Here is a 23,506-nt window from a genome sequence, read left to right on the forward strand (position 1 = left end):
GATCCTCAGCGAGATATTTGTATTGTCCCCTTATATACTTATACATGGTTATTAGATCGCCCCTCAGTCGTCTTTTTTCTAGACTAAATAATCCTAATTTCGCTAATCTATCTGGGTATTGTACTTTATTAATTTTGTTGCCCTCCTTTGTACTCTCTCTAGTTCCATTATATCCTTCCTGAGCACCTACTACACCTACATGTACTATGATACCAGCATATCAAATATCGTAGAAGGATAAGGTAGAAATTATCTTAGCATATTTTGGTACATTGGGGAGGATGAGAAGGATTCCCAATGAAACCATTTTGCAGCCACTTTGTTAGCTGCCTCTTGTGTATGGGCTATCAGGGATTCCATCCGGAGAACTCTAGCCACCTCCCCAAACTATTCCTCTAGCGAAGGCGGTTCTAAAGACTTCCAGTGTCGTGAAATTACCACCTTTTGGCCTGAGGAAGGTGCCTCAATAGTGATTTCTTGAAAGCATTCTTAGGTATGGGAAACATAAATAGTAGAATTGCTTCCAGGCTTTTAGGGATTGACACTTCCGTAATCTCTTTAAAGGGACACTGTCACCTGAATTTGGAGGGAACAATCTTCAGCCATGGAGGCGGGGTTTGGGGGTTTTTGATTCACCCTTTCCTTACCCGCTGGCTGCATGCTGGCTGTAATATTGGATTGAAGTTCATTCTCTGTCCTCCGTAGTACATGCCTGCACAAAGCAATCTTGCCTTGCGCAGGCGTGTACTATGGAGGACAGAGAATGAACTTCAATCCAATATTGCAGCCAGCATGCAGCCAGCGGGTAAGGAAAGGGTGAATCAAACACCCCAAAACCCCGCCTCCATGGCTGAAGATTGTTCCCTCCAAATTCAGGTGACAGTGTCCCTTTAATCGCTTTAAGAACACCTTCTCAGAAGGCCGCCAAGGCCCGGCACGCCCACCATATATGCAACATCTAACCCACATGGGCCCCACATCGCCAGCACAAGTTGGATACTCCCGGGAACCGTTTATGCAAGACCGAAGGAACACGATACCATCTAGATACTATTTTATAACTAGTTTCCTGAGCTTTAGTGGCTATATTAGATTTATGAGAGAGTTGGAAACATTTATACCATTGTACTCTTGTAAAGGTTTGATGGAGCTCCCTTTCCCACACCTTACAAAAAGGGGGAAGCATAACCAAATGACTATCTGATAGAAGCTTATAGATATCGGAGATTGTGTGTACAGGGTTAGTGGGAGCCATACGTAGGGATTCACACGAAGAAAGGGGGCGCACCCATTCTAAATGGTGCCATTACTACCAGTCGGGTATGCTCTATACTACCACGTGCCAGGCGGTGCCATTACTACCAGTCGGGTATGCTCTATACTACCACGTGCCAGGCGGTGCCATTACTACCAGTCGGGTATGCTCTATACTACCACTTGCCAGGCGGTGCCATTACTACCAGTCGGGAATGCTATATACTACCACGTGCCAGGCGGTGCCATCACTACCAGTCGGGTATGCTCTATACTACCACATGCCAGGCGGTGCCATTACTACCAGTCGGGTATGCTCTATACTACCACATGCCAGGCGGTGCCATTACTACCAGTCGGGTATGCTCTATACTACCACGTGCCAGGCGGTGCCATTACTACCAGTCGGGTATGCTCTATACTACCACGTGCCAGGCGGTGCCATTACTACCAGTCGGGTATGCTCTATACTACCACGTGCCAGGCGGTGCCATTACTACCAGTCGGGTATGCTCTATACTACCACGTGCCAGGCGGTGCCATCACTACCAGTCGGGTATGCTCTATACTACCACATGCCAGGCGGTGCCATTACTACCAGTCGGGTATGCTCTATACTACCACATGCCAGGCGGTGCCATTACTACCAGTCGGGTATGCTCTATACTACCACATGCCAGGCGGTGCCATCACTACCAGTCGGGTATGCTCTATACTACCACATGCCAGGCGGTGCCATTACTACCAGTCAGGTATACTCTATACTACCACATGGGCACACTTATGGACTTCCTCAGCATCCTATGGGTGAGAGCATTGCACCTGGGTATACCCAGCAGCCTGGTGACATGCCAGGAGGCGACTCCATTCCCAGCTGGGCACAGACAATATCCACATCAGGGGGCACAGAGGAAAAGCCCCCCAGTGACCTTGGAGAAATAAATGGCCCCCGGGGGCCGGAGCTCACCTTTCTGCCCACTGAATGCCGTGTACCAGGACAGGGAGAGAAAGATGCAAAAGCAGAAGGCGAGCAGAGTCAAGAAAGTGCCATTGCGGAGCCTCATCTCCTCCTCCTGCTGCTCCTCAGCCTGGGCGGGGGCGGCTGCATGTCCGGGGGTCGGAGGAGGATGATGTACGGTGTAGCCCTCTCTATCCGCGGCGTGTAGCAGCACACAGCTCCCCGAGAGGGGAAGCAATACACCCTCAGGGGCCACATGATAAAGACGCAAGGGGTTTCTCTTGGAGAAACCCAGAGAAAGGCTTGAGGAGATACCGGATGGGAATTTTGCGTTCTCTGTTATTGGGGATAATGGTCCTAATGGGTCAGTTAGAATTGCCTTTATACTGGGAATGTGGATAGTTTTGAGTGTTTGCCTGAGACTAAATGGAATAGAGATGTTATTTTGGGCCAAAATAGGCCAAGTCTATGGTAGACTGGAAACTGATGTAAGACAAGACTCATAGGCCATACGTGCCCACAGTTTAGATTCTCTACAGTGCTGAATATCTAAGATTCTTGCATGGGCGGACACCAGATAGTATTTTCGGCAGTCCGGCAAACCTATACACTCCAAATCCTTTGGAAGCAGCAAAACAGTACTACGAATTCTTGGGTGTCCCGCCAACCAAACAAGTTGACTGAATTTACGTTGGACCCTCATCCAGAAGGACTATGGGATTTATATCGGGATAGTTTGTAGTAAATACAAAAGTCTAGGCAATACAGTCATTTTGCGGTTGCTTGCCTGGCCAAACCAGGAGAATTCTCCACGGTTCCAGGAATTAAGATCCTCTTCCAATCTGGACAAAAATTGGCAAAAGTTCAAGTCAAACAACTCTGATAAATCTGCTGAAATAATGGTGCCCAAGTAGTTAATATGATTATTTGAGGGTCATTTAAATGGAAAATTAGATTTCAGAATATTCACCATTTGCAAGGGTAGGGAATTATTCATGGATTCAGATTTTTCGAGATTGATTTTAAAATTGGACCAAATACTAAAATGTGCCAGCTCAGACATCAAGATAGGAAGTGAGATTTGTGGATTAGTTAAATAAATTAGCAGGTCATCAGCAAATGCAGAACACTTATACTCTGAGCCCGCTATTTTGATTCACCATATATCAGGATTAGCATGTATGGCCTCCATAAGATGCTCCATTATCTCTCTGCTTCTTTCTACTAAGATCTCACTATTCTTTGTCACGGTCTCCTGGACACCCACGACATGTGGCACTGCTCACTAACTAGACCCTAGGTCTGCTTTCTACACACACAGTGTCCTGACGTCTCTGTCCCTACAGATTAGCCCCTCCTACTCTGGGCTAGTCACAACTTTTAACCCAAACACTTTCTACCATCGGGCAATGCACAATACACAATATTAACGCATGTCACAATTCACATTACACTTCAAGGGAGAAAGCAGGCGATATGTCCGTCCAGAGCGCTGTATGTGACACACGCAGCTCTCATGAGAGTTTTCACTGCTCCGGCGCTCCTCGATGCAGCTCCCCTACCTACGTTCCTTGGCTTTTTCTTCCCTCTAAGATTCTGCCTGCTTATGATTGGGCAGCATCATAGAGGGGAAAAGTAAACGCTCCTAGAGAAGAATCTTTAGTGGAGCGTAAATTCACATATTGGGCGGGCGCCCCAAGCTTCAAAAACCCATATTTCAACAAGAACGTAAAAAAAAAAGTTCCATCAGCCCCTCTGCCCCTTTTTAGTGAGTTATGCAGTTCAAAATTAAAAAAAAATATGGTGAAAGGAGAAATAAACAAAATTACCCCCCAAAGATGTTGGCTTTTAATGACCACTATAACTCTTGTATTGCTTGGGTGAGGGTTCATACGACTTTCTGATCTCTTTTTATTCCATTTCTTCCTTTTTTTATTGGGGGGGAGGGGGGGAGTAATGTGGCCAAAAATCAGCGATTAGTCTATTTCCAATTTTCTTTTCCATTTTGGTGCAAGGCCTCAGATATTTTGATATTTCATATAGTTCATACAATTACATGGGCGTTGAGATCAAAGAGATTCAGATTTCACTATTGGCTTTCGGGAATAGGGCGTCATTGAACCATTTCTTTAATGATTCTCATATTTTAGGAGACTTCATACTGCGACCACTTGATCACAAATAATGCAGCCTGTTGTACAATTACCGCATGGCATGGCAGCCGGTAGGCCCCAGTTACCATGACAACCAACAGCACCCTGCGATCATGACTGACAGTGGCATCTAAGAGGTTAACAATGTGCAGTCAGTAACCGGTAAACCGGTACTCTCTCGGATGCTGCCTGTATAGAGCGTGCTCAGCTCCGGAAAAATATTTTTTCAAAAATGAAAAAAAATTAAGTTCATATTTGCCCCAAAACATATTTCGGTAAATAAAACGTAATAATAAAACCTACAATGTTTGGTATCACCGAGTGCGTAACTGTCCGGGCCAATGAAATATCATCATATTTATCCCAAACAGGAAGCACAAGGAGGAAAAATGGAAAGAGAACAGAGGCCTACACTAAAACTCTAAACTTGGAGCAAACCCTGACAAGAACCAATCAAATGCCCCCTTTCATGTTCTAATCCACTACAAGAAAATGAAAGCCAGCCCGTGATTGGTTGGTACTGTCCGAGGTTTTCTATTGGACGCCTTGTCCTGTTATAACCTGCGGCGCACGATGTAATACTTTAGAATGTGACGTGCTCGCCGCCGCGCACAGAACACCGCTGGCAGCTGACAGTTGTTGTTTCGCCGGAGCGGTATGACGTCACGGGCGCGCGCTCCCGCGGCCCCGCCCCCGTCAGGCTCGTCACTCGGGTGGCCGGGGCCGCGCCTCTGTGCAGCGCTCGGCTGTGTCTCTTCTGTCAGTCGTCGCTCCCGGGAGCTGTGTGCTGCTACACGCCGCGGATAGAGAGGGCTACACCGTACATCATCCTCCTCCGACCCCCGGACATGCAGCCGCCCCCGCCCAGGCTGAGGAGCAGCAGGAGGAGGAGATGAGGCTCCGCAATGGCACTTTCTTGACTCTGCTCGCCTTCTGCTTTTGCATCTTTCTCTCCCTGTCCTGGTACACGGCGTTCAGCGGGCAGAAAGGTGAGCTCCGGCCCCCGGGGGCCATTTATTTCTCCAAGGTCACTGGGGGGCTTTTCCTTTGTGCCCCCTCATGTGGATATTGTCTGTGCCCAGCTGGGAATGGAGTCACCTCCTGGCATGTCACCAGGCTGCTGGGTATGCCCAGGTGCAATGCTCTCACCCATAGGATGCTGAGGAAGTCCATAAGTGTGCCCATGTGGTAGTATAGAGCATACCCGACTAGTAGTGATGGCACCGCCTGGCATGTGGTAGTATAGAGCATACCCGACTGGTACTAGTGAATGCACCGCCTGGCATGTGGTAGTATAGAGCATACCCGACTGGTACTAGTGATTGCACCGCCTGGCATGTGGTAGTATAGAGCATACCCGACTAATAGTAATGGCACCGCCTGGCATGTGGTAGTATAGAGCATACCCATGTGGTATTAAAGAGCATACCCAACTGGTAGTAATGGCACCGCCTGGCGTGTGGCAGTATACAGCATACCCGACTGGTAGTAATGGCACCGCCTGGCATGGGGCAGTATACAGCATACCCGACTGGTAGTTATGGCACCGACTGGCATGTGGTAGTATACAGCATACCCGACTGGTAGTGATGGCACCGCCTGGCATGTGGTAGTATAGAGCATACCCGACTGGTAGTAATGGCAGTGCCTGGCATGTGGTAGTATAGAGCATACCCGACTGGTAGTGATGGCACCGCCTGGCATGTGGTAGTATAGAGCATACCCGACTGGTAGTGATGGCACCGACTGGCATGTGGTAGTATAGAGCATACCCGACTGGTAGTGATGGCACCGACTGGCATGTGGTAGTATAGAGCATACCCGACTGGTAGTGATGGCACCGACTGGCATGTGGTAGTATAGAGCATACCCGACTGGTAGTGATGGCACCGACTGGCATGTGGTAGTATAGAGCATACCCGATTGGTAGTGATGGCACGACTGGCATGTGGTAGTATAGAGCATACCCGACTGGTAGTGATGGCACCGACTGGCATGTGGTAGTATAGAGCATACCCGACTGGTAGTGATGGCACGACTGGCATGTGGTAGTATAGAGCATACCCGACTGGTAGTGATGGCACCGACTGGCATGTGGTAGTATAGAGCATACCCGACTGGTAGTAATGGCATCGCCTGGCATGTGGTAGTATAGAGCATACCCGACTGGTAGTGATGGCACCGACTGGCATGTGGTAGTATAGAGCATACCCGACTGGTAGTGATGGCACGACTGGCATGTGGTAGTATAGAGCATACCCGACTGGTAGTGATGGCACCGACTGGCATGTGGTAGTATAGAGCATACCCGACTGGTAGTAATGGCATCGCCTGGCATGTGGTAGTATAGAGCATACCCGACTGGTAGTGATGGCACCGACTGGCATGTAGTATAGAGCATACCCGACTGGTAGTAATGGCATCGCCTGGCATGTGGTAGTATAGAGCATACCCATGTGGTAGTATAGAGCATACCCAACTGGTAGTAATGGCACCGCCTGGCATGTGGTAGTATAGAGCATACCCATGTGGTAGTATAGAGCATACCCAACTGGTAGTAATGGCACCGCCTGGCATGTGGTAGTATAGAGCATACCCAACTGTTAGTAATGGCACTGCCTGGCATGTAGTATAGAGCATACCCGACTGGTAGTAATGGCATCGCCTGGCATGTGGTAGTATAGAGCATACCCATGTGGTAGTATAGAGCATACCCAACTGGTAGTAATGGCACCGCCTGGCATGTGGTAGTATAGAGCATACCCAACTGTTAGTAATGGCACCGACTGGCATGTAGTATAGAGCATACCCGACTGGTAGTAATGGCATCGCCTGGCATGTGGTAGTATAGAGCATACCCATGTGGTAGTATAGAGCATACCCAACTGGTAGTAATGGCACCGCCTGGCATGTGGTAGTATAGAGCATACCCATGTGGTAGTATAGAGCATACCCAACTGGTAGTAATGGCACCGCCTGGCATGTGGTAGTATAGAGCATACCCAACTGTTAGTAATGGCACTGCCTGGCATGTAGTATAGAGCATACCCGACTGGTAGTAATGGCATCGCCTGGCATGTGGTAGTATAGAGCATACCCATGTGGTAGTATAGAGCATACCCAACTGGTAGTAATGGCACCGCCTGGCATGTGGTAGTATAGAGCATACCCAACTGTTAGTAATGGCACCGACTGGCATGTAGTATAGAGCATACCCGACTGGTAGTAATGGCATCGCCTGGCATGTGGTAGTATAGAGCATACCCATGTGGTAGTATAGAGCATACCCAACTGGTAGTAATGGCACCGCCTGGCATGTGGTAGTATAGAGCATACCCAACTGTTAGTAATGGCACTGCCTGGCATGTAGTATAGAGCATACCCGACTGGTAGTAATGGCATCGCCTGGCATGTGGTAGTATAGAGCATACCCATGTGGTAGTATAGAGCATACCCAACTGGTAGTAATGGCACCGCCTGGCATGTGGTAGTATAGAGCATACCCATGTGGTAGTATAGAGCATACCCAACTGGTAGTAATGGCACCGCCTGGCATGTGGTAGTATAGAGCATACCCAACTGTTAGTAATGGCACTGCCTGGCATGTGGTGGACACTAGCTCCCTGGTATGTGGCAACGGTCGTGTGTTTACTGATGTGTGTGCTTGGCTGATTAGCGGCACCAATTCTGTGTTGATATACCCCTAGTGTTTGTCAGATGTATTAGGATTCTCATGATGCCACCTTATAACCCATAGATTTTTGCCTAGAGGAGATGCGGACACCGTGTGGCACATGTTCTGTATTGGGTATATTCGCCATTTGAGTTCTGTATGTGTTCATAATGGGGTTATCTACCTTTTCTTGGTGACTGATTGGGACTCTAATTATGCCCAGGCGGGTGCCAGGAGTATTGGGTATGGCAGGGCGATGCATGTAACAAAAGTTTTAGTATTGTTGGTAACGGTGCCACCCACTAGCTTGTGGCAGGAATGCCGAGCATTCGGGTGCTGATGTTGGCACCACATTCATGTTTTATACTGGAGATGACGTGCATGCCTGCTGGGAATGTCGCTATTATAGCCTGTGTTATAGGCCAGAGCCGCTCATTGCTGTCAGGAAGGTTCTTGATGGAGAAGCTTTAGCAGAAGTCCTATGGTGGACTGTACTGCCTGTACTGTGCTGCCTGATGACGAGGCTTCTCAGAAAGCAAATCACCAAAGCAGTATCTCTGTGGACATTGAGCTAACAAGGAATTCTGGGGGATTTCAGCCCCGAATGCTGCAGAATTATTGCTGTATTTCTTTATTAGTACACCGTATGTAATGTCATGTGCTTACAAAGCCGCTCACTGTGTAGATTATCTCTATATGTAAGATGTGGCATCCATCTGAAGGCATTTAACTCTGAAAACAGTGACCACTAGGATCCACTTGGATCCTGAGAACTGGACCTTAAAGTCACCTCTGTGAGATCACTTCTACATTCCCTTTTCTAGGCTCAAAGTAATTGAAGCTGAGCCTCCGCATCCACGCTTGCACAAGGGACCTTTTATTCTTGGTGGGGGTCAATACATTACCTGTCCTGACACAAACCCCCAGGAAGAAGCTATAAAGCAAAACGTACGTTGGGGTCCTTTGTCCTGTGCCCCAATCCCACTCAGGTAGTATCTGTAGTGCTCTGTGATGATGTCTTTTGATTGCTTCTTTGTTTCTTGTTCTCATACTCCTATGGATTGGCAGCCTTTTGGTTAACAGCTGTGTATATCGAGGCAGACGCCTTTACCCTACAGCAGTAGTTTTATTTCTATGTCTTGTTATCCCAAATGCACCAGCACTTTATCTTATATGGTACATCTGTATATTGGATTTTTGCAAATTATGCAACTTCTTTTGGTTTCTCCGACATATTTTACTGCACATTCATAGTTTCCACTGTCTGTTCAGCTCCTTTTAATCCAGTTCAATTTTAACGATCACAATTCTAATTGATCACTAGGCGTCATTAATATATGTGGCGATTGTCACGGCACAGGCATTTCTGCACCTTTTTCATCTTCTTTTAGTATTATTTGATATATTTCTTCAATAAATATGTTACATTTTATTATTTGGGCTTTTTTTTAGGAGTTTTATTACCGGTCCTAGTATTTAGTGGGAATACCTCTTAAGTTATCCGGAGGACCCAGTTATTTTCTACACTGGGCACTTTCTCCTCCTGGATTGATGGCGAAGCAGAGTATATCTAAAATGAGATATTGAAATATTTTCCAGCTTGTCATGTCCGCACCTTGGCATTAGGGTGGCATGTGGAAACTGCCCATGCCAGCGTCTCTTCTATATCCAGGTGACGTCGGCAGGAATGAGCCCTCGCTTCATACCTCGCCCCCTTGTGCCAAGGTGTAAATGTTCTGTAAGTCGTTCTTTAGGATGCTTCATTCAGGGGTCACACTTCACCACCTAGAATCAGATGATGTTATTCTGCCCAGTAGTAAGTGGGCACATGCCGTCAAATAATTACAAAAAAGTGCTGTGCCTCATCCATCCGATATAATGTAAGCTGTGGAGCCTGTCAGCCGGCCGTGCTTGTCCGCTCCCGTCATGCATCAGTGCTCTAGCAACAGCCTCTCATTCCTTGATTGCAATATTTCGCCTCACAGCCCTCATAGTCTTCACCTGTCCTTGGATACTGTTGTAAAAAGATGTCGGAAAGCAAGGTCCTCCTCTGTACTGGGACTTCATGGGCCTCCGGTCCTCCACAGTGTGGGATCCTCTGTTGTCACAGTCGGCTTATAATACATGTGTTTTCTTTTATAGAGCGCTGTGTCTCAGGATTGTTCTCGTCTCATTCCCTTTGTTTGTGTTTCCTGATTTCATCTTATTGCCGTTGTAAAAATATTATGGGTTTTGGATGTTTCTTACGTTCAGATGAGCTTTTTCTTGCAGAGCATTTTTTTTTTGATTTGTGGCCTTATTCATTTATTTTTTTTTCAGGACACAGTGTAATTTGGGTATAACATTGATTTTGTTTTTGTTATTTAACTTTTAAAAATAAAAAATGCTACAAAGTGCTTGAACATGTAATGGCACAGGCCTCGGAGCTCTGCCCATGTTACTGACAAAGGAGCCAGCTGAATACTGGCGCAGACACTGACGGGATGGTTAGGATCATAGACGATATAGATGCCAACCATTCATTAGAGTAGTCATGCCATGGGATGAGTGCTCGCTCCGTCACCACGTTACAGGCTTGGCCTACTAGGACGCCTGTCGCCATCATTCTGACAGGCATGACACACTGCAATGCAGAAGTTTTGCATTGTATTTTATAAGCAGACAAGTTTCCCAGTGGCACAAAAAAAGTGACACATTTTTAAATATACTAATACTTTTTTTTTTTTTCTTTTACTGTACCTTAATTTTTTCTTCTCAAACCTCCGTTTAAAAAGGAGTTTTTTGCAATAGATATGTCTAAACAAGACCTTATAGAAAGTTTGATAACTTTTTGGCTAGTTTTGTTTCATCCCCGGTGGCCATACACCACGACTATGAATGAGGCTCAGTTTACTTTTGTGTCAGAGGCAGATCCCTTCATTTAGACAATCTGATGCAGCATGTATATCTGACAGTTTTCATGTGACGGGCGAGTGACTGTCACATTGAATGTTGCCTGCCACACTGCACTGTGATCTCTGCACTGGCACGGCGCCATCTTCCTGTCCTCCTAATGTTTTCACTGTCTTGTACTTTCTTGTGTTGTGTATATACATTGCTACCTGAAACTGTGGGTCATCTGTCATACAATGTCTTTCTGAGAAACCAATCTCGTATAAATGAACACCACGTTGCATTCCTCCTCACTGGCGTAAACCTGAAAAACTGTTATACCAGCATGGTGGCAACATCGATTATTAGGCCATGGGTCACTATGGGAGTATCTTGGAGGTCTGCAGCTGCTGAAGGTCATGGTTGAATTGACCAGTGCCCAGATTGTTGCAGATACCGTGACAAATATAATGCTTTAGTTTAGTGCTGCAAGATTCCTTCTGAATTACCAGTATTCATTCTCCGTGTCAGTAGAGGTCCTGGATGTCAGACCTCGAAGCAATGACATATCCTAGCAATATGCATTCACTTTGTAATATAGATTCTGCAAAAGGTTCTGTAATTCGTGCAAAGGGGAATACTTGCCTAATGTTCTGCAAATTTAAATTATATTGCAGTCATATTATATTGCACTGTGTACTTACAATTGCTCATTTTTGTCTTCTACCCAGCTAATTCTTCTCTATTCTGTGCTATGTAGAGACAGGAAGTCTCTTTTCCTTACATTTATCATTCCCCTCTTCAACTCCTCACCCAGCTGCTGCGCTCCTCCACCCTTTAGCAGTGACTACTGACTTTTACACAGGCAAAATTGTCCTCCTGTTTCTGCATAGTTTAGAAGGATTCCGCTAGTCAGTTTTTAACCCCTTCCCGACCTTTGACGCATACGCTGCGTCATGAAAGTCGGTGCCATTACGACCCATGACTCAGCATATGCGTCATGGAAAGATCGCGTCCCTGCAGATCGGGTGAAAGGGTTAACTCCCATTTCACCCGATCTGCAGGGACAGGGGGAGTGGTAGTTTAGCCCAGGGGGGGTGGCTTCACCCCCTCGTGGCTACGATCGCTCTGATTGGCTGTTGAAAGTGAAACTGCCAATCAGAGCGATTTGTAATATTTCACCTAAAAAAATGGTGAAATATTACAATCCAGCCATGGCCGATGCTGCAATATCATCGGCCATGGCTGGACACACTAATGTGCACCCACTCCACTCCTCCGATCGCCCCCCCAGCCCCCCGATCTGCGGTCCGCTCCCCCGTCCTCCTGCCCGCTCCCCCCGTGCTCCAATCACACCCCCCTGTGCTCCAATCAAACCCCCCCGCACTCCGATTTCCCCCCCCCCCCTGCACAGCGATTTTTTTTTTTTTTTTTTTTTTTTTTTTTTTTTCTCTCTTTCCTTCCCCCCCCCGGGCTCCGATCCACCCGCCCGCACAGCGATCCCCCACTCCGTGCTCCAATCCACCCCCCCGTGTTCCGGTCTCCCCCCCCCCCCCCCGTGCTCCGACGCCCGCCCCGTGCCCTGATCTCCCCCCCTTATACTTACCTGGCCTCCCGGGGACCGTCCGTCTTCTTTCCTGGGCGCCGCCATCTTCCAAAATGGCGGGCGCATGTGCAGTGCGCCCGCCGAATCTGCCGGCCGGCAGATTCGTTCCAGAGTGAATTTTGATCACTGAGATAGGTTATATCTCAGTGATCAAAATAAAAAAAAAAGTAAATGAACCCCCCCCCCCCCCCTTTGTCACCCCCATAGGTAGGGACAATAAATTATTATTTTTTTTTTTTTTTTCCCACTAAGGTTGGGGTAAGAACTAGGGGTAGGGGTAGGGTTAGGGTTTCGGTATGTGCACACGTATTCTGTTCCTCTGCGGATTTTTCCGCTGCGGATTTGATAAATCCGCAGTGCTAAACCGCTGCGGATTTATGGCGGATTTACCATGTTTTTTCTGCGCATTTCAATGCGGTTTTACAACAGCGATTTTCTATTTGAGCAGTTGTAAAACCGCTGCGGAATCCGCAGAAAGAAATGACATGCTGCGGAATGTAAACCGCTGCGTTTCCGTGCAGTTTTTCCGCAGCATGTGTACAGCGATTTTTGTTTCCCATAGGTTTGCATTGAACTGTAAACTCATGGGAAACTGCTGCGGATCCGCAGCGTTTTCCGCAGCGTGTGCACATACCTTTAGAATTAGGCTATGTGCGGATTGGCCGCTGCGGATCCGCAGCAGAGTTCCATCAGGTTTACAGTACCATGTAAACATATGGAAAGCCAAATCCGCTGTGCCCATGGTGCGGAAAATACCGCGCGGGAACGCTGCGTTGTATTTTCCGCAGCATGTCAATTCTTTGTGCGGATTCCGCAGCGTTTTACACCTGTTCCTCAATAGGAATCCGCAGGTGAAATCCGGACAAAAAACACTGGAAATCCGCGGTAAATCCGCAGGTAAAACGCAGTGCCTTTTACCCGCGGATTTTTCAAAAATGGTGCTGAAAAATCTCATACGAATCCGCAACGTTGGCACATAGCCTTAGGGCTAGGGTTGGGTTGGAATTAGGGTTGTGGTTAGGGGTGTGTTGGGGTTACGGGTGTGTTGGGGTTAGGGTTGTGATTAGGGTTACGGCTACAGTTGGGATAAGGGTTAGGGGTGTGTTGGGGTTAGTGTTGGAGTTAGAATTGAGGGGTTTCCACTGTTTAGGTACATCAGGGGGTCTCCAAACGCAACATGGCGCCACCATTAATTCCAGCCAATCTTGTATTCAAAAAGTCAAATGGTGCTCCCTCACTTCTGAGCCCCGACGTGCACCCAAACAGTGGTTTACCCCCACATATGGGGTACCAGCATACTCAGGACAAACTGCGCAACAATTACTGGGGTCCAATTTCTCCTGTTACCCTTGTGAAAATAAAGAAATGCTTGCTAAAACATCATTTTTGAGGAAAGAAAAATGATTTTTTTATTTTCACGGCTCTGCGTTGTAAACGTCTGTGAAGCACTTGGGGGTTCAAAGTGCTCACCACATATCTAGATAAGTTCCTTGGGGGGTCTAGTTTCTAAAATGGGGTCACTTGTGGGGGTTTCTACTGTTTAGGCACACCAGGGGCTCTGCAAACGCAATGTGACGCCCGCAGACCATTCCATCAAAGTCTGCATTTCAAAACGTCACTACTTCACTTCCGAGCCTCGGCATGTGCCCAAACAGTGGTTTACCCCCACATATGGGGTATCAGCGTACTCAGGAGAAACTGGACAACAACTTTTGGGATCCAATTTCTCCTGTTACCCTTGGGAAAATAAAAAATTCTGGGCTAAATAATTATTTTTGAGGAAAGAAAACGTATTTATTATTTTCACAGCTCTGCATTATAAACTTCTATGAAGCACTTGGGGGTTCAAAGTGCTCACCACACATCTAGATAAGTTCCTTTCGGGGTCTAGTTTCCAAAATGGGGTCACTTGTGGGGGGTTTCTACTGTTAAGCCACATCAGGGGCTCTGCAAACGCAACGTGACGCCCACAGAGCATTCCATCAAAGTCTGCATTTCAAAATGTCACTACTTCACTTCCGAGCCCCGGCATGTGCCCAAACAGTGGTTTACCCCCACATATGGGGTATCAGCGTACTCAGGACAAACTGGACAACAATATTTGGGGTCCAATTTCTCCTATTATCCTTGGCAAAATAGGAAATTCCAGGCTAAAAAATCATTTTTGAGGAAAGAAAAATTATTTTTTATTTTCATGGCTCTGCGTTATAAACTTCTGTGAAGCACCTGGGGGTTTAAAGTGCTCAATATGCATCTAGATAAGTTCCTTGGGGGGTCTAGTTTCCAAAATGGGGTCACTTGTCGGGGAGCTCCAATGCATAGGCACACAGGGGCTCTCCAAACGCGACATGGTGTCCGCTAACAATTGGAGCTAATTTTCCATTCAAAAAGTCAAATGGCGCGCCTTCCCTTCCGAGCCCTGCCTTGTGCCCAAACAGTGGTTTACCCCCACATATGAGGTATCGGCGTACTCGGGAGAAATTGCCCAACAAATTTTATGATCCATTTTATCCTACTGCCCATGTGAAGATGAAAAAATTGAGGCTAAAAGAATTTTTTTGTGAAAAAAAAGTACTTTTTCATTTTTACGGATCAATTTGTGAAGCACCTGGGGGTTCAAAGTGCTCACTATGCATCTAGATAAGTTCCTTGGGGCGTCTAGTTTCCAAAATGGGGTCACTTGTGGGGGAGCTCCAATTTTTAGGCACACGGGGGCTCTCCAAACGTGACATGGTGTCCGCTAAAGAGTGGAGCCAATTTTTGATTCAAAAAGTCAAATGGCGCTCCTTCCCTTCCAAGCCCTGCCGTGCGCCCAAACAGTGGTTTACCCCCACATATGAGGTATCAGCGTACTCAGGACAAATTGCACAACAACGTTCGTGGTTCAGTTTCTCCTTTTACCATTGGGAAAATAAATAAAAAAATTGTTGCTAAAAGATAATTTTTGTGACTAAAAAGTTAAATGTTCATTTTTTCCTTCCATGTTGCTTCTGCTGCTGTGAAGCACCTGAAGGGTTAATAAACTTCTTGAATGTGGTTTTGAGTACCTTGAGGGGTGCAGTTTTTAGAATGGTGTCACTTTTGGGTATTTTCAGCCATATAGACCCCTCAAACTGACTTCAAATGTGAGGTGGTCCCTAAAAAAAAAAATGGTTTTGTAAATTTCGTTGTAAAAATGACAAATCGCTGGTCAAATTTTAACCCTTATAACTTCCGAACAAAAAAAAATTTTGTTTCCAAAATTGTGCTGTCGTAAAGTAAACATGTGGGAAATGTTATTTATTAACTATTTTGTGTCACATATCTCTCTGGTTTAACAGAATAAAAATTCAAAATGTGAAAATTGCGAAATTTTCAAAATTTTCGCCAAATTTCTGTTTTTATCACAAATAAACGCAGAATTTATTGACCTAAATTTACCACTAACATGAAGCCCAATATGTCACGAAAAAACAATCTCAGAACCGCTAGGATCCGTTGAAGCGTTCCTGAGTTATTACCTCATAAAGGGACACTGGTTAGAATTGCAAGAAACGGCCAGGTCTTTAAGGTCAAAATAGGCTGGGTCATGAAGGGGGTTAATCATGTGATGTCATAGACTTAATGGAAAAGAGAAGGATTATCTAGGGAGAAAGGCAAAATGAGCAATTGTAAGTACACAGTGCTATATAATATGATGGACTGCAATATATTAAGAGGATGAAAAATTTGATGGGAGGAGTGCTTCTTTAAGAAGAGAAATTGATGCCAGTTTTTTCTTATTTAATTATGTTTTGTACATCAGATTCTTCAAAGTGGGCACCTACATCGTGATTTTTGTGCAAAATAAAAAGTGCTCTATTTTTGCTGTGTAACCGCCTTTGTAAATTTTTTGTTTTTCCTTTGTGCACAAAGATACTGCATGTTCCACTAAGGTCCAAAATGTGTGCAAAAATATCTGGATTATAATCACTCCAGAGATGGACTGCAGTATATTGGTGCAAAAATAATTTTTTTTTTTTTTTTTTTTTACTTTTTAATTTCTCTAAAAGTTGCACATGATGAATGAGTTGAAAATATCTCTAAACCATAAATCCTGCCTACAGCATATAAAAAAAACCTGCAGGCAAACGCACATAAAATAGACTTTACAAAAAGTGCGAATGAAAGATATTAACAACTAAATAGAAACCGGCATAAATGCAATAATGAATGTCGCCCATAGTGTCTGTGTGTGATATAGCTGCCAGTGTTTTAACCATGCGGTGACTTCTCTGCCGCCATATGGGGCTGCGCTAGTGCCGAGGCTCACATGTCTGCACTATGAGGACACGCAGTCACCATGGATCACATGTACACTTGCAACCCTATATGCCATAATTTTAAGTTTGGGAATATCCTTTTTAAAATTGTTGATGAGCAAGCCGGTGTGAATCTCTAAATATCGGCTCCTTGAGTATATGACTTGCTTGTTGTGGATTGAATACTTTTGTGCTCGCTCTTTCTGCTGCCTTTGTGTCTGCATGTGACAGTGCCGTGTGGAGCACATGAGAACATTATTACTCCGATTGAATGAAGGATCAACCTCACATTTTGTGCAGATATCACGCCGCCTCCTGGATATGATCCGCTTATTTGGCAGCGCAGTCATTACTTATCCTGCCAGAGATGGCGTCTCACTGTACCAGGCAGATATCGATTTTGCTGTACGACTCATCTTTTGTAAGGACAGTCTGTCCAGAATGAAGTTACCGTGTCTCCGCTGATAGAGACTCTGTGTGCGCTCCTGTCATGCCGGGAGAGAGATGATGAGCTCTGTTCATGTGCTGGGAGAGATGGATCAGCTGCTCTCATGGATATTACTACTTACTGGGTTCCTGGTAATGGCACCTTGTGTGTGTGACCCTCCAAACGTCTTGTAGAAGTCAGGACCCCGTGTTCAGAGCAATGATTGGGGCTTCACTATACTACACCCTTAAAGGGAACCTGTCACCCCCAAAATGGAAGTTGAGCTAAGCCCACCGGCATCAGGGGCTTATCTACAGCATTCTGTAATGCTGTAGATAAGCCCCCGATGTATCCTGAAAGATGAGAAAAAGAGGTTAGATTATACTCACCCAGGAGCGGTCCTGTTGCGGTCCGGGTTTGTTGGGTGTCGTGGTCTGGTCCGGGGCCTCCCATCTTCATAGGATGACATCCTCTTCTTGTCTTCACGCTCTGGCGCAGGCGTACTTTGTCTGCCCTGTTGAGGCCTCTCTGACCTTTTCCCGGCGCCTGCGCACTGCAGTACTTTGCTCTGCCCTCAACAGGGCAGACCCAGTACACCTGTGCCGGAGCTGCAGTGTGAAGACAAGAAGAGGACGTCATCCTATGAAGATGGTAGGCCCCGGACCGGACCGCGACACCCAACGGACCCGGACCGCCCCTGGGTGAGTATAATATAACCTCTTTTTTCCTATCGCCACGACAGCACCCATACGAGAGAGGGGATCCGCCCACCATCTGGACAGGAACCTACAGGATTTAAAGGGGCGGTCCCCCTCACCACTCCAGTTTGGGTTCCTGTCCGGATGGTAGGACCCTGCAGGATGTCTCTTACCCAGGTCCACCAGGCCTCTGCGCGGTATTCTTGAGAACGGCAGAATCGGGGACTCTGGAAGCAGCGTCGGGGGTGTTCTTTTTCAGACCCCTCCTCGTCTGGCCGTACGGATGCGATCCCAGGGGTCGGGCAGTGCCGCCCTGGGTCGCGTGAGCGCGGCTGGCTCAGCGTCCCTTCATACCGATGACCCGGAAGTGGAAGGTAGGACTTCCGGGGGAGGCTGGGGGAGGAGGCGCGGCTGCTGGTATTAAGCGGCAGAGGCTGCAGAGCAACGTGCGGCAAAGAAATGTCCTCGGTTGCGGACACAGAGCACCTTCAGGTGGAGGTGCCTGACCAGCGCAAGAAGAGCGACAGCAGCCGCTCCAAAAGCAGCAGCAGTGTGGTACGGGGGCAGCAGCATGCGGGTGCCTCAACGTCACATACGGATTCCCCTCAGAGACCGGTACTGCTCAGTTCAGCCTTGGTGAGTGTCATGACGAAAATCACCTGGTAGCTGATATAGTCTGTCTGTCATTGTGCTTTGTTTTAGGCAAAGAAATCAGCCAAATCTAAGCACAGGCAATGTGCCCTATGTACAGTTCCCTTACCTGATAGTTATCAGAAAAGGCTCTGCCAAACTTGTATTTGCCAGACCTTAGAAGAAGAGGCTCCCCTTCGTGCATCAGATCTCAGAGCAGTTATAAGGGAGGAAATTGATTGTTCCCTTAGAAGCAGTCGGCATGAGAGATCCAGGGAAGTATCACCAGGATCCAGTCCGTTGTTGCAGGAAGGTGAATGCTCACGTTCATCATCACCGTCCTCTTCGGACGAAGAAGGGAGACCTTGTTTTTCAGTAGATGGAATGGACGTACTGGTTAAGGCAGTTCGCACAACCATGGGGGTTGTGGAGAACAAGGAGCCAAGGTCAACCCAGGACTTAATGTTTGCAGGGTTGTGCCAGAGAAGCCGTAAATCGTTTCCTGTGGTAGATACTGTGAAGGACCTTATTAAGCGTGAGTGGGACAAACAGGATAAGGGTTTCCTACCATCATCAGCAAAGAGAAGGTACCCTTTTGATGATAAAGTCCTAGCAGAGTGGGTGAAAATACCTAAAGTGGATGCGGCTGTGGCCTCCACATCTAAATCAGGCACCTTACCACTGGAGGATGTAGGTCTTCTGAAAGACCCTTCGGATAGGAAAGCAGACATGTTTCTTAAAAAAGTTTGGGAAGCATCGTCAGGTGCTTTTAAACCAGCAATCGCAGGTACCTGCACAGCCAGATCAGTTATGGTCTGGATAGCCCAGCTGGAGGAGCAGCTTAAAACTAAAATACCTCGTGATAAGTTGCTGGATTCACTGTCCCAGATTCGGGATGGTGTGGCGTATTTGGCGGATGCCTCGGTGGATTCCTTGAAACTGGCGGCCAGATCAGCAGGACTTTCAAATGCTGCCCGGCGGGCTTTATGGCTTAAAACCTGGAAAGGAGACGCACAGGCTAGAGCTAAACTATGTACCATTCCATGCAGGGGTGAGTACTTATTTGGCCCGGTGCTAGATGACATCCTAGCTAAGGCTGAGGATAGGAATAGAGGTTTTCCTAAAGTGTTCAATCCCACCTTTAGGAATACCTTCAAGAGACGCTTCCCGTACCGGAGACCCTACTCAGCCCGAAATTGGGAGGCGCCAGAGCCGAAGAAGAGAAGTTCAGACTTCAATACATCATCTTCCTCAAGACGTAGGCGAAACTATCGTTAATTCAAATCTTCCTGTAGGGGGCAGACTAAAACATTTCTATACTCAGTGGGCCAGGATAACTTCCAGTAATTGGATCCTGGGTATAATTAGGTCAGGATTGAGATTAGAGTTCCGGGAAAAACCTTCAAATTATTATATATTGACTGCCCCTGGTTCCTTAGACCAACAGAAGGCCCTGGAAAAAGAGATTCAGACACTGAGACAGAAAGAAGTTATTGTAGAGGTTCCAAAAGAGCAGGAGGGGGAAGGATTCTATTCCCCTTTATTTTTAATCTCCAAACCTGATGGTTCCTTTCGAACCATCATAAATTTACGGAAACTGAACAAATTCCTACAATACCATGCTTTTAAGATGGAATCAATTAAATCAGCGACTAAACTTCTTTTTCCCAGGTGTTATATGACAGTCCTGGATCTAAAAGATGCGTACTACCATCTGCCCATTCACGAAGATCACCAACGGTTCCTCAGAATGGCGGTGTGCTTAAACAATCAGGTCAGGCACTTTCAGTTTACGGCAATGCCATTTGGATTATCTATGGCGCCAAGAGTGTTTACTAAAGTCATTGCGGAAGTAATGGCTCATATCAGAGAACAGGATACATTAGTTATACCCTACTTGGATGACTTCCTAGTAGTGGGTAATTCGTTTGTTCAGTGTAAAGATCGCCTAAACTGTATAATATCTTCCCTACAGGACCTAGGTTGGCTGGTCAACTTAGAGAAGTCAAAACTAAACCCATCAACAAATCAGATTTTCCTGGGTATTTTGCTAAATTCAGAACATCAGCTGTGTTTTCTTCCAGAGGAAAAGAAGCAGAAGATTATACACAAAGTCAGGGCTGTGATAAAGAAACCGGATCTGACCTTAAGAGACGCAATGTCCCTATTGGGATCGTTAACATCATGCATACCGGCGGTTCAGTGGGCTCAATTCCACACTCGGATATTGCAAGCCCAGGTCCTGGATACAGAGAGGAGTCTTCAAGGTCACTTAAGCGGAAGACTCAAGCTATCTACCACCACTCTAAAGAGTCTAGAATGGTGGCTAAATATGGAACATCTGGCAAAAGGGGTACATTGGGAAATAGTTCCAGACAACACGGTCACAACCGATGCCAGTCCAATAGGATGGGGAGCTCACATAGGAGAGGTTTGGGCTCAAGGACAATGGTCTCGCTTAGAGGCCCAAAGATCCTCAAATTGGAAGGAGCTTATGGCAGTAAAAAATACCCTGCTCAGATGGCTACCGTTCCTGCGGGGCTCGCATGTAAGAGTTCAGTCGGACAACACGACAGTGGTCGCATATCTCAACCATCAGGGAGGAACGAGGTCAAAGTCTCTGATCACCACCGCAGACATATTCAACATAGCCGAAGCTCATTTTCATTCTCTTTCAGCGGTTCACATACGAGGAGAACACAACATAGAGGCAGATTACCTCAGCCGTCATTCTCTGCGTCAGGGAGAGTGGGTCCTAAATCGGCTAGTTTTCAAACAGATAGTGGGTCTCTGGGGGTTACCTGTTATAGATCTGTTTGCTACGAGGGAAAACAGACAAACCAAGAAGTTTGCATCCCTTCGGGTAGCGGACAAACCTTCTGTAGTAGACTCCCTTCAGATTCATTGGGATTTCCCTCTAGCCTACGCATTTCCCCCACTATGTCTGATCCCTCTAGTTCTCAGGAAGATCAGGAAGGAGGGGGCGAGAGTAATCCTAATTGCCCCCTTCTGGCCCAGAAGGGCATGGTTCTCCTTACTCAGGGCAATGTCCGTGACCGACCCCTGGGTGTTGCCGGTGAGTCCGGAACTCCTTTTTCAGGGTCCATTTCGTTATCCGAATGTGGAATCTCTGCATTTGACGGCATGGAATTTGAGAGGGAATTATTAAAAAGGAGGGGTTTTTCTGACGCTTTAATATCTACCCTTTTAAGTAGCCGGAAAGAAGTCACTACTAAAATTTACTGTAAAATCTGGAAAAAATTCCTTGCCTTTTATCAACAGCCCTTTACGGATAAAATTCCAATTCCGGCTATTCTGGAATTCTTGCAGAAAGGCCGAGAATTGGGTTTGGCGGTAAATACCCTTAGAGTTCAGGTATCTGCCCTGGGGGCATTATACAATAGCAATGTGGCAGGAAATAGATGGGTATCTAGATTCATGAGAGCTATGGAACGTAGTAACCCTGTACATATTGTTAGATTACCGCCATGGGATCTAAATTTGGTTTTGGATGCTTTAACAGAACCCCCCTTTGAGCCATTAGATTCTGTCTCCATTAAAAATTTAACTTTAAAGACGGCTCTGCTAGTGGCCTTGACTTCTGCTAGAAGAGTGAGTGATATGCAAGCGTTGTCGGTAGACCCTCCTTATCTAATGGTCTTTCAGGATAGGTTAGTTTTAAAACCGGATCCAGCATATCTGCCAAAGGTAGCTTCTAAATTCCATAGAAGTCAAGAAATATATTTACCATCATTTTGTGATAATCCAGTTTCAGCAGAGGAGCAGAAATGTCATATGCTAGACGTTAGAAGAGCAGTATTACAATACCTGCACAAAACAGAACCTTGGAGGCAGAGTAGGGCTCTGTTTGTTTCCTTTCAGAATCCAAGGAAGGGGGCGAGTGTAACAAAGGGCTCTATTGCCAGATGGATCAGAGATGCGATATGCCTTGCCTATACTGCCAAAGGTCAAATTCCACCAGAAGGCATCAAGGCCCACTCCACCCGAGCCATGGCCTCATCCTGGGCGGAGAGAACGGACGTCTCCATAGACGTGATATGTAAGGCGGCAACATGGTCATCTCCTTCCACCTTTTATAATCATTACCGTCTTGATCTATCATGTAAGGCCAATTTAGACTTTGGCCGTTCAGTACTTAGTGCTGTAGTCCCTCCCAGGTGATTGGTCTTTTAAAGGCTCTCGTATGGGTGCTGTCGTGGCGATAGGAAAACCGGTTTTTACGTACCGGTAATAGGATTTTACAGAGTCCACGACAGCACCCGCACATTCCCCCCCGTAGTTAATCACTGGTTTCCTGCACTCTATTGGAAAGTGTGCTTTTAATTGTCACTCTCTAGAAGGTGATGGTATTTAGTAATGTTTAAGTATTTATGATTGTGTACTAACTCAATGGCGGTGTCCCTTATACTCTGAAACACAAACTGGAGTGGTGAGGGGGACCGCCCCTTTAAATCCTGTAGGTTCCTGTCCAGATGGTGGGCGGATCCCCTCTCTCGTATGGGTGCTGTCGTGGACTCTGTAAAATCCTATTACCGGTACGTAAAAACCGGTTTCTCATCTTTCAGGATACATCGGGGGCTTATCTACAGCACTACAAAATGCTGTAGATAAGCCCCTGATGCCGATGGGCTTAGCTCAACTTCCATTTTGGGGGTGACAGGTTCCCTTTAATTGCTTTACATTCTCCTTATAAACGCCCTCCGTGATGTTTATGACCCCTAACCCCCTTAGCATTTTGATTGCACCCTTGAATGAATTTATTTTTTTTATTTTTATTTATTTTTTTTATTTATTTATTTTTTTTTATATAGCGCTAACATATTCCGCAGCGCTTTACAGTTTGCACACATTATCATCACTGTCCCCGATTGGGCTCACAATCTAGAATTCCTATCAGTATGTCTTTGGAAAGTGGGAGTGCCCGGAGGAAACCCA

General features: G+C 46.4%; 1 protein-coding gene across 1 annotated transcript in view; it reads left to right on the forward strand.

The window, feature by feature from the left end:
• Positions 1–5,054: 5,054 nt before the first annotated feature.
• The window catches only part of MGAT4B (alpha-1,3-mannosyl-glycoprotein 4-beta-N-acetylglucosaminyltransferase B), a 470,916-nt gene continuing 452,464 nt past the window's right edge, over positions 5,055–23,506 (forward strand). Inside the window, exon 1 of the mRNA XM_069763603.1 lies at positions 5,055–5,354. Coding sequence (XP_069619704.1) covers positions 5,258–5,354 — 97 coding nt within the window. The 5' untranslated portion in view covers positions 5,055–5,257. The remainder of the gene's footprint in view (positions 5,355–23,506) is intronic.

Source organism: Ranitomeya imitator, chromosome 4 (assembly GCF_032444005.1).
Source record: "Ranitomeya imitator isolate aRanImi1 chromosome 4, aRanImi1.pri, whole genome shotgun sequence".
In the NCBI taxonomy this organism is placed as follows: Eukaryota; Metazoa; Chordata; class Amphibia; order Anura; family Dendrobatidae; genus Ranitomeya; species Ranitomeya imitator.